The sequence below is a fragment of the Charadrius vociferus genome, unplaced genomic scaffold, assembly GCF_000708025.1.
Source record: "Charadrius vociferus isolate BGI_N301 unplaced genomic scaffold, ASM70802v2 scaffold217, whole genome shotgun sequence".
Lineage (NCBI taxonomy): Eukaryota > Metazoa > Chordata > Aves > Charadriiformes > Charadriidae > Charadrius > Charadrius vociferus.
Genome location: NW_009649190.1, coordinates 2853918 through 2866329, shown reverse-complemented (window position 1 = coordinate 2866329; position 12412 = coordinate 2853918). Strand labels below are relative to the sequence as shown.

General features: G+C 36.3%; 1 protein-coding gene across 1 annotated transcript in view; it reads left to right on the top strand.

The window, feature by feature from the left end:
* The window catches only part of ZNF385D (zinc finger protein 385D), a 168800-nt gene that overhangs the window by 99944 nt on the left and 56444 nt on the right, over positions 1 to 12412 (top strand). The window contains exon 4 of the mRNA XM_009888952.1: positions 3340 to 3502. Within this exon, the coding sequence (XP_009887254.1) occupies positions 3340 to 3502 (163 nt within the window). The remainder of the gene's footprint in view (positions 1 to 3339; positions 3503 to 12412) is intronic.

Here is a 12412-nt window from a genome sequence, read left to right as displayed (position 1 = left end):
GAGAACATCTCATTTTAGATCAAACAGTTGTTTCTCAAAGGGGAATGGCTTCCTTCAAGATGAGCAATTATAAAAGTCAGTACCCCTTTACAAAACATTGAAAAGGGAATCCTCCCACGATTCCCATCAGCTTCTGTAAATGTAGGGTTTCACTTGTAACCTCTGCCCATAACTCGTCTGAGCACAACTTCTAGCACAACTTGGTAAGGTGATATATAAACATGTATATGTTATCTTCTTGGTTTTTGCAACTGTTGAACTCTGAAGTGTTGCAGAAGGAGACCCCTTCTCACCTTTCTGAAGGGGTACAGTCTCTTAACTCAGTTGAGCATCATGATTGGCACCGAGAAGTAGGACTAACTTGTCTTTCACTCTTCTGCTGTCTCTCAATGTTTCTTAATTCTGCATGAAATTTGGGAATAATTGCATTTTATGACCTATCTTATTTTTGTTTTTAACCTACAAGTAAATACCGCTTAAGTAATGAGTTTTATAAGCTACAAGTAAATGCCATTTAAGCAGTGAGGATTATTTTAGTTCTCTTACGGCTGTGAGAAATGATTCAGTAAGGTACCATATTTTGTGTTGCTGTGCTGAAAGAGATATTTATGGATATTTTTCCATTTCCTACATCTTATTCCTGCAAGAAAAGATAATGACAGACCTGTTTGTTGGGTTTTGGGTTTTTTTTTCAGGATTCCAGTTCAATTGTAAAAGTTCAGCATAAGCTAATTTGGAGCTGGTTAAATGCTTAGGAGCAATCTGTCTGCTCTCACATAGAACTACCGTTAACATGCCAGCTACAGTTATATTAAAACAAGCTCAGATGGCTTCATTTCCCCACAGAGGATGGAGATTTAAACTTTGAAATAAAAAAGGCCTAAAGATCATCTTTAAGTAGAGCCTGGGTAAACTGGCAGAGCTCTGTGGGAAGTGAGCAATGGACAGCTCTGCGTAGCAGCCATCGTACTTGTAAATTTGAGCAATGTGTTTCTACTTTAGAGCAATTTCATTCATGTATTTCAGAACACTGAAAAGGTCACCAATTTCTCCATAGGCCCTCGTTGTATATTCCTTATACATCCAACACTCTGCTTGAGTTGTGGTTTGTGGAACTGTAGCTGTAAGAATCTGGAGGGAAGAGAACTATGGATGCAGGACACATAAATCTGGGGTGCTTCGACAACAATTCTGTGAAGAGAGTTGATCTGTGTGTCAAACTAATATCAACATTCATAATTCAGTATTAAGGATCGTGTTCTGACTACCTTTCTGATATTTGAAGAATGACACTATTAGTTAGCGAAAACAAATGCAGTCAGAATCTGGAGCTGACTGATAATTAAATTTGACTAGAAACTGTAAAAATAGTTGACATGATAGCAACATGAGGATGTACTGTATAATGTCATTTCTAATGCATCATCGTAACTTGACACTGGTCTTTCAGTTTAAAAATAATTAACATCTCTTGACTGTTTGTATTTGGCTTACAGTATGTCTCAGTGTTACGTGTTGGGAATTGTAAAAGGTGCATGATTGTGCTGTTCCTGTTCAAGTTGTTTCTAATTAATAACTTCACTGTCCAGTGTTCTTTCAATAAGGGTACCTAATACAATATTTACATTATTTTAGGTATAGAGAAACCGGCTTTTCAACCAAACTGAATGATGCATCTCAATGTACAGCAAGAGCATATGCATGTGTGTATATGTATGCATGCATACACATGCACATATATGTGTCTATTGGTTTAGACAAGGTCTCTCACTTCTTTCCTCGTCACCTTGAGCTTCTCAAATCTCAGGCATCTGGAAGGAATCATGACTTTTCAGGAAAGCTGGAAGTCATAAATCTTAGATTAATTGATATATATGCCTATTGTGATATTCACTGTAACTTCCTTTCCCCCCCCAAATTCGGCACATTAAAAAACATTCAATAAAGGTCTAATGACTAACAGATGCCAGGTAATGCAGGATTCTGCTACCTGCATGAGTGGCTTAGTGAGTCAAGTGACTGTCATTTTATCCCTTTGATCGTTTGAGTTTGTAGCCACTAAATTACATATGTGTTTTTTTCTTTTTCTGCTTCCACAATAGAAAGCATTTACCTTTCTTTTATGGTCTAAGTATCTGCTATTGTTTCATGCCAGAAACAAAATACTGACCTTTGAGGGTCCTTGGGCTGACCTAGCATAGCTGCTTTTCATTTGTTCAGTTCTGTAGTAGCTACATTTTTACTATTTTTCAAGACTCTTAATAATTTCTCTTTCAAGTCAGAAAAGTATTGCTTTCAATAAAGTTTGAAGTTCAGCAGTTAAAATATAAGAAATTTTTCAGGTTGTTAACTTATTAACTGGAAGACTATCTTTCTTATAAAAGTTTTAATAATTAGAGAAAAAATAAACTCTGAGTATTCATACTAATTCCAGTGTTTTTTTTCTATAAGGTTTAATTTTATACTTCAAATACTATTCTTAAAATATATTTGCAACATAAATTAAATGAAGAAAAGTGGGTATTAACTCTTAGAATAATAAAGATACTTTCAGTGTGATACATAAATCTTAATAGCAATGCACATACAAATCTATTCTAGTTTAACGATATCAATTGGCCAAAAACATATTTGGGACTGTGACAGGATTTGTATGAGCTTTCTCCTTTGAAAGGATGCGCCTGGCTTTGAATTTCAAACACTACCTTTTGTAGCAGGTGGACAAAAGTAATCATTCTTTTTTTAACAAAGCCAGCTAAGTTCATGTCTGCCTCACATTCAGTTAAATCTTTGGTGATGGGCTTTGAAGAGAGTGTTTTATGTTTTGCTTTCTTTTGTTTGGGCTTTGGTTTTGGTTTGGGGTTTTTTTGGTTTGTTTTTTACTGTTAGTCTTTGCTGAGACATTCCTAATACCACTGTTAATAGTAAACTGTTGTTTGAAGGAAGCTTTGACAAAATAACTATTTTGAAGTCGAAACTGGAAAAGTACAAAGCTACTGGGAGAAGAGTGCCTTCCTCCCTGTTGCCTGAGAATTAATATATTTATTTTTATGCAAAAGCAAAAGAAGTCTTGATATAAAAGCTAATTGTAGCATGGTAGACTAAAACAACCTTATTTTGGTTTGAAAATAATATACTGTATTTGTCGACTTGGGGTTGCTTGAGTATTTTTTCCATTGTTTTCCAAGCATCATTCTAAATATAATTTTCTGTTTGGTCGCTACTTGGATAATGTGAATGGTACCCATTATTGAAAGGTAGTCTGTATTTGTACTAATACAGAGAATGCCAGTTTAGAAATGAGCCTGATTGCATGGTTCATTTTGTTCTCCTTTGTAGAGCCAGGCTGCGGCCCACTACAAAGGCACTAAACATGCCAAGAAGCTCAAAGCACTGGAAGCCATGAAAAATAAGCAGAAATCTGTTACTACCAAGGACAGCGCAAAGACTACCTTCACTTCCATCACTACCAATACCATCAATACCAGCTCTGACAAAACAGGTTAAGCGACAATCTTTGTTGGTTTCGTTTCTTTTCCTTTTTTTTTTTTTTTTTTTCTTGTTTAATTCCATGTCTGTTTGGTTACGTGCTTGCCGCATTGATTCATGCTCGATCCATCTTTCTGTGTGATATTGATTGCGTTTAGTCCTTTCAGTAGGCCGGTGCGAGTATGATAGTCGTGTAACCGATTTCTCGTAGTGAAAAGAGGCTTGTCATTCTTTTAGGACAGAACGCAATACTCACGACTCGATTAATTTTTATAGTGGCTAAACTATTACATATCAACTTAACTAAACCTCCTAGTCTATATACAGTGTCTCTCTATAAATAATTACATATGGCACATTTCTTTTAACCGCAAACAATGTTGCAAATTGCACTACTTGTGTCTAGAAGCCTCTTACGAAAGCATTGTTAGTAAAAACCTAATTTTCATAAATTTCAAACATTGCATTATTTTTTTTAAATGGCTATTGCATGGTTCTGAGCTGGAAAATATCTGTATAACCTCTATTCCACACAATCAGGTAAGTGCTATTGATGCCAATTATTCTGCTTAAATGAGTCTTCAGACTTAAATAATATCCTTTAAATTATTGTGTGGGTAAAAGGTACTCCTTTGCAAATAAGATCTATGTGGGTATTTGGTAAAATCAACATGATTTGATGAAGCTCGCATCTTAAATATGTAGCTATTGTACCGGAAATTTTGAAGGACGGTTGTAAGTTTGCTGAAGAATAGTCTCGTATCTCACCAGATATGACTGCTCTGGTCTATGAAGGGATACAGTTTGCATGTTTGGCCATAATCAACCCCCCTTCCCCAAACAAGCCAAACTAGCCACGGCAAAAAAAGACAAAGCTGTGGAACAGCAGAGATCTTTATACTGCTGCTGAAAACTGCTCATTTGGAACCACTTCTGATGCAGTAAGTTTAGCATTGTAAATGGATGTGCACTAACCAATTATAGTATAACAAAAAAGTACCTTGCAGACGTGTAGTACTTGCCTTAAGATACATCTTTGCTATGTTTGTTATAGACAGATACCTCTATGTCTATCTTTCTCTCTGGATATCTTTGTTATAGCCCTTTATTACAGACAGCATATGTTTTTATGAAGGTTTATGTCCTAATTAGAATAGGATTCCTTTAAGAAACAATTGTTACAATATTTTTGTGGTTGTTACAACAACAAAAAAGGGAAATATTCTGAGTACTTTTGTTTCTATGATGAAAGAAATGAAGCATGGGAGAATAGGAACAAGGATGGGAAATGTCGGAAGTCATTTACAAAAATATATGTGTTTCTAAACATACAAATACCCTTAAAAGTTTCTCCTGCTGTTACCTGTTAGCACGTTCAGAACCATAAGGGGGATGTTCCATGGAAAGACTGATATATTGTTACAAAATATGATCTAGTAATTTGAGAAAATAACTGAAGAAAAAAGAGATCTCTTTAAGCCTTAAAATATATTATTCAAATGCTTTTTTTCTTATGCTGTGTAAGTTTGAAGGATTTTCCAGGGTGCCTTAAAACCAGTCTGAGTCTTTCCATCAGGATTTGAATTAGATCCGTGGCAAGATATATGAACTGTCTTGTATCCAAGGTCAGTAGTACAAATCAGTTTTTATATCAGCATAAGTAACAAAACATCAGAAAACTAGTTGCGCACAAAAGCAATCCCCTGTGCAGGAGTTCCCTCAGCTTTACACATTGTTTGTGACTTCCCGGATTAATTTCATAGAATGTGTGTATGCATATGCATCTATGTACTCATATACTCTATGTACTCTATGTTAGAAGTACTGACCTTAATGGCATTCTAAAAGACACATATTGATGTTAATTGACAAACAGCCCAAAATCTGACAAGTTCACAAAATGCTGAGAGCCATATTCAACTGCTGGCAAAAGCCCTATTCAACCGGTGGCCTTCAAAGATAGGCAGCCAGTTCTATCCAAATGCAGTTATTACAGATCAGCATTAATATGACTGGCAGTAGGAATAGCATCCTTGGTGTAAGTTATCCTTTGTAGAATCAAGGACCCGTGCATAGTGGGAGAAAAAAAAAAAAGAGAAAAATAAAGGAAGTTTTGGTTAGCCAAAAGGATGAAATTTTCTGGTAAACATGACAAGTTAAAAATTTCATACCTCAGATTTTCTTTCCTTTCCAGTGGTTCTGTGTCTTGTATTTGCTTGACAGAACTTTTAAGGGCAAAATGATTTCTGAAAGCCAGAATAATATGAGAATATACTGTGCTGTAAGAGATTGCACATTCGTAAATGAATGCTGTAAAAGTTAGCAGCATATTATGATAGTAAGATGCAGTTCTGAGGGAATAATTATATTAATTAATATAATTAATTAATTAATCTTTCATAACTAGAAACAAGTTCTGTTACTATGTCCCTGCACTTGTGATCATTTGGAACAAAACCTTTTTCTACAGTATTTTCAAGCTCTCTGCTGAAGATTAATACTTGATCCCAAATACACTGAGGATAGGGTCGTGTTCATATCACCTCCAATATATCATGTACAGTAGTGGTTAAATGGTGAATTACATGTCCGTGACAGCACATTGGTCAGGACTTCAGTTCACTGGTTCTGTGTACCCTTAGCAGCTCCAGCAAACAAAATGTCATCAGGAAATCTGCAGTGCTATGCAATGAAGATTATGAAAAAGACCACACAGTATACGAACTGATTCAAGACCTAAAGCAGCAATTTGTTATGTTGCTTATTCGGGAACTATTTTGTTAGATGTGGTGCCAGCATGTGTTATTGCAATAAATAATGGAGACTGTGCAACCCACGATGTAAGCGGACTCCGTAAAACCTTTCATAAATGATTCCTGGTGGTTAAACTCTGTGTTAAGGAGAAAACATAAAATATGGGGTCATTTTGCTCATTGTGTGAAAGTCACTGGGGTTTTTTTTGTACCCCTTTAAATAAACTTTTAGAATTATTAGAAGGCTGGAACTTGAGAAGCCTTTGGGGAAATGAAATATCATGAACAGTTATGTTTGCAGTCCCATAATGGATAATGCCATACTCGACACATGGGAACTTTGTTACCAGTTATAATATTTAACAACCTTCTTTCATTTGTATTTACCATTTATTATGTGATACCTGTAGTCACTCAGGACAGAAAAACAGAAGGTGTGACCATTCCAAAGACAAGCCCACTTTATGGTAGTATACAGCCAGATTTCAGTATTTCTAGGTTCTCCAATAGACAAGCCCACTTTATGGTAGTATACAAGCCAGATTTCAGTATTTCTAGATTCTCCAATTCAGGGGTGACAATAAAAATTCATATTTTCACTGCATGTTAACAGACGTGCATACATATTCCCTGACATAAAGTTATAGAACATCCTTGATAGCTTTACAAATTGGTCCTCCTGTCTGCCAAGGTATATTTTCCTCATAAAGATGCTTCACACCTTCACTTTGGCTGTAAGGACAGATACTTTAGGAACACCTTTCAGAATATATTTAGATAGACTGTGTTCTGGCATCCTAACTGTATGTCCTGTCCAGTAAAGTCATTATCCCGCACTTGAATTTTTTTAATCTAGGGTGAGTGGCCAAGATTATATCCATGTAAAAAGATATTCCTGTGGTTGTTGCATATGTCTAAATATTGATCTTTTCTAAAGCTATTTGAAGTTAAAAAGGACTCTCCGTGACCACATTATCACAAATTAGGTCTTGAACGTTTGGTCTATTTTTATTTATTTATTTATTTATTTATTCAGCAGAGAATTCAGCATGAGTTAGATCAGTTGTTATCAACGGAGAGGAAGGAATAGATCTTTTCAAGTGGGGAAAACATGTCATTGGGAGCTATCACTATGGCAAAGTTTTTAATGTTGCTTTTGAATGTTACACACTATGCCTTCAATCCTCTGTACTGAAATGCAGTGAACAGCTCCTAAAAACAGAGAAAAATGTGATGAACAGAAAAAGTGTGTATCTGGGCCAAGGCACAGACAAGATCATCTATCATTAGTACAGTCTTAGCAGCTAAGAGACCCCTGTGCTGTCAGAGAACAAAACACTGGCACCTGTCCTAAAGAGCTTACAGACTACACATAAAATGAGAGACAACTTAGGGAGATAGACACTGTTAATGTAATAGGCAGGTGTTTTAAAAGAGCAGTAGCATAAACACATTCAAGTGATAAAGGCATCACAAGAAATGAAAACACTGAAGGATGGATTGGAAGGAAAAGGAGGAGGGTTGGGGTTTTTTTTCGGATATTGAATGTGTGTGTGGGAAACAGCACGGGAGAAAGCACAAGTTATCTTCTTTTTCTTTCACTGGCACATATGAAAAGTCTTCTCTGTGCGAAAATTTTAGCTGTGCTACCCCTTTCCAGTCCTTTTTTTTTTTCCCCTCTTTTTGTTTGATAGGATATTTCTGGTCAGCAGATGAAACTCACTCCTGAAATAACAATTTCACTCCAGCTGGGAAAATTCTGGAATGTAGAGCAGGTGGAGTGGGAGAGAGCAGTCAGTCTGGCAAGGTCTTGGGCATAGTAAAGGAAGTCAGGAAGGAGAAAGAAATCTGAAATTATGTGGTAAGTCAGGGAGGAAGAAAAGAAGATGGCATGAAAAGGAGACGTTCAGGAAGGCATGTTGGAGTTTCACAGCCACAGATACCACAGGAACACAGAATCTTTGAGGTTCTGTGAAGGGACATCAAAAGGGACAAGGTGCACCCCTACAGGTCAGAACAGAGTCAGCTAGAGCAGGATGCTCAGTATCTTTTTCAGGTGAGTTTTGAATATCTTCACAACCTTTTTCTGGGCAACCCATTCTAGCATTTGAGCACCCTCAGAGTAAAGAAGAACAAGGAAGTTTTTTCTTGTATTTAAGTCCAATCTCCTGTTTTTCAGTTTGTGCCTGTTTTGTCTTGTCCTGTTATGGGCATCAGTGAAGACAGTCTCTGTCTCTGTCTTTTTAACTTCCTGACCCTGACCCCAGCACGTATTTATACACACTGCTGACTTATGTTTCATGTAGTGTCCACCAGGATCCCAGGTCCTTCTTCACAAAGCTGCTTTCCAGACAGCCAGCCCCCAGCCCAGGCTGGTGCGTAAGGTTATTGCTTCCCAGTTGTGGGACTTCTGCATTTCCCTTTGTTGAACTTCAAGGGACTCTTGTCCCATTCCCCCAGCCTGTCCAGGTCCCTCTGAATGGCAGCATACCCATCTGGTGTACCAGGCACTCCTCCCAGTTTTTTATCATCAGCAAACTTGCTGAAGGTGGACTCTGTCCCATTGTCCGGGTCATTAATGAAGACTTTAAACAATATTGGCACCAGTATCAATTTCTGGAGGACTCCACTAGTGACTGGCCTCCAACTTTGAGTTGGTGACCACAACCCTTTGAGCCTGGCAGTTCATCCAGCATTTTTTTCTATTATCGTTTGTGTCTTTTTGTCAAAATGAGAACTAAGAAACTGTAAGAAAAAAATAAGAATAAGCTCAAAGAAAACAACTAAAATGGAAATAAGTAAGACTTTCCGAAATCTCTAAATTCTGCTAATGCATGGCTTTAATATGTTTGCACTAGTTTCCCACTAGGCAAATCACACTGAATTTATGTAACATGCATTACTCTTGTAAAATGTATTTTACATGCAATTAAAATTTTAAAAAGAACGTTGATGGGACATGATTATGTGCAAAGCTCTTTCTCTTGCATTTTAAATTGTCTCCTTATGTCTTTCTCTTGAAATACCTGACAAATTCAGTTTTTATCTTCAGAGCTGGTTTATTCTTTTTAAGGGCACTTCGTGCCCTGTTCTATACTGTGTCGTCTTCGTGTATTGTGCCTTTTCTAATAATTCCATAGTGCATTTTGTCACCCTTGCAAACTTTAACTGTGCTTTTATGGGATGACTCAACAGTCTACAGATACTGGGAGTAAAAGCTAACGCAGGTCCGTTGCCTTAACGTCAGCTTACACTGGAGCTGGATTTGGTCTGTAGATACGTAGGGAATGGCGATAACGTGTTGCACAGTATACAGGATGTCTTATGCCATTACTGAGACGGAAAGCTCAGCTTCAAATACAAGGAATGTTTTAGCAAAAGTAAATCTACTGGACTGCCTAGACTGTTCATCTGTACTTTTTGTTTTATTGAATATATGAAGGAGAGAAGGGCAGAGGTTATAAAACATAGTATCAGTTGAGAGCCTAGGTGGAATTTCTTTGACCAAACATAGACATACATATTGACGCTAATTGCACTGGGCTGTCCTTAGTGTGAGAGGAAATCATGTCAATGAAGTCTAGGGCACAATTCATCTTATTCTAAAGTCAACATCTATAATAAATCAGATGAATGGTGAAGACCTGAGAAAAAGTATAAAAAATGCCTGTGGTGACTAGGTCAGATATAAACTGCTATGCTGATGCCTAAAGTTAGCTGAGACAAATTCCAACCTCAGTGACCAAATTGCCCTTTGCTTTAAAGTGCCTAGGTTTTTTTCCACAGGTTTTGATTCTTTTTAACTGAATCTTTAATTGCTCTGTAAGAATTTGATGCTCAGTGTTCAAAATCTGAGTTGTGTTAGTTAATTCCGCATGGTCATGTAACAAATGACAGTATTTCTATCTGCCAAGTGAAAATTTTAATATGCTTTTGAATAGCTTTTAGATTTCCCACTAAGGAGAAGAGAGTTTCTTCATTTTTTGTGTGTATTTGTTTTTAAAAAAACATGAACCTTTTTCTCATCTAATTTTTTAGACATGGAACGAAAATTATTGCCTAATAAAGGCAGACTGCTGGAGTATGTATGCTTTAGTATTAAAATATTAACTTCATCTTTCTCATATTAGATTCAACCATCGGTGTCCTAGTGAACACGTCCTATTAGGACATTTGTGTCTCTTTATTAGGACATGTGTCTCTTTCAGGTTTCTAGTAAGGAATCAAGGGACTCTTTGCCAGTCAGTATGTGTTGCTTTATTTAAGATTCAAAACTTCTTGAAATTGTAAGAAAAAGTTTTCAAATGTAGTGCTCAAATTAAAGCTTTCTTTATAGGACAATGTATAATTGACTAGTACTACAGCAGTTTCATTTAAAAATATGAAGAAATACTCTGAATGTATTTATATGAATATGCTTCTGCATGTTTGTTTGCAATATTTGCCCTTCTCTGTTCAAGACAGGTAATTAACTGCTTTTTCCTCCAATATCATGGATTAGCACACCTTGCTTGCTTTCTTTTATCACTTAGATAGTCAAAGCCATGTGTACGTTAGCTCTGTACATAGATGTATTTGTGCAGTTCCTGGTTCAGCTCCAGGACCTGTAATGGAAAGAAACTCCCGTTTGAAAATGAAAATCAGTTTCCTCTTACGTCTGCTTTCCTTTTATTTCGGCTTTCATTTTATCTCCCTTACATTCAGCTTTTGAACTTATTTTCTTTTTTTTTTTTATTATAAATGTACATTTCGGTAATGGCTAGGCTTTACGCTTTATGAGGGCTTCCATATATTAAGAATTATTGGATTATTTCTGGTGTTGCTTGGTGTAGCTACCCTTTTTTATCATTTACTCTTCGAGTTATTTACTTAACCCTTTGTTCTTAATGGCAAACTACCCTAACTTTTCCTTTCTTAAGGAATGCTGAGGAAGACATACTGCTGTATTTATGACATTATCATATATTTACTTAAAAGTGCCACGGCCTATTTATTAGCGTTTTTATAGACAGCAGATTTTCTTGTAATCTTCTGTAACTAAAAAATAAATTATTTCTCATAATGATACAGATGTCAACTGTATTTAAAATTCAAAATATTATTTAATACTATTCAAAATCTGCTGCTGGATGCAGAAACAATTTACTGTATGAGCCCAATGTGCAATTTGCTGGTACAGCTTAGGCTGTGGATACCCTTGTATATGCAATTATTATATTAAGGATGTTTAATTTAAGAAGACAATTCAGTGCAGGCTGTTTGTATAACTTAGCTGTTGTTTTGTTTCCATGTGCTTTATTATAGGATAAAGTGTGCTTTTGTTTTGGCAAGTTATTTCTTCAGATCGTTTCAGCATTGCTTAGGGCACAGCAGAATTAACAGGCTACTTCTGGGTTTAGGCCTGTGAGATCCTGGATGTAAATTGATTTCCTTTACAAGTCAATGTTTCAGTACACATCAAAACAGAACAATGACCTTGAAGCTTGAATTTATAAGGATTTTGACTTCATATCAACTTGTTTGAGATATTTTGAGTGGAGCATTCCAAAGTTGCAAGTGTGAAATAATAAATGAGGAGAAAGTGCTTGGTGATTAGCACAACACACATGGATTTCAAAGCCAGCTATAGGACTTCATGGCCCACTTGCCAATCACCCAGTTCTGAAAGTTCAACTTTTTCTTTTTTATAATTCTATTTGAATGAAAAATCTTTAAAAGAAACAATAGTCTGAAAGAAATGCTCTTATTTTCTGATTCTCTTTTCATCTGCTTGGAAATTAGAGATTATTGATTCACAGCCATCAGTTCTCTTAATCACATGCTTGGAAAATTCAGCCCAAACCATTAAAATTTAACCATGCTACAACATCTTTCCCTTTAAATCACCTATGCTTTGACTTTTCTGTACTTCAGACAATCTGTAGCTAACTGCAGCACAAAATGTTATCAGCATTCCACAGACTGTTGTACCAATTTTGCATTAGAGCTCGATGGTAATTTGGAAGACAATAGCTTCTCTTTTGATCTCTGTGTAGAACTAGGGCGTTTTCTTTCTTTCAGAGTGTAGCTAAGTGGCGATATAAAAATTACAGTAATTTATGTGTGCCTCAATTGATCATGAATGTGCAATAAAATCCTTCTTTGCTTGCATCTACGTATGCTGAGAGCGT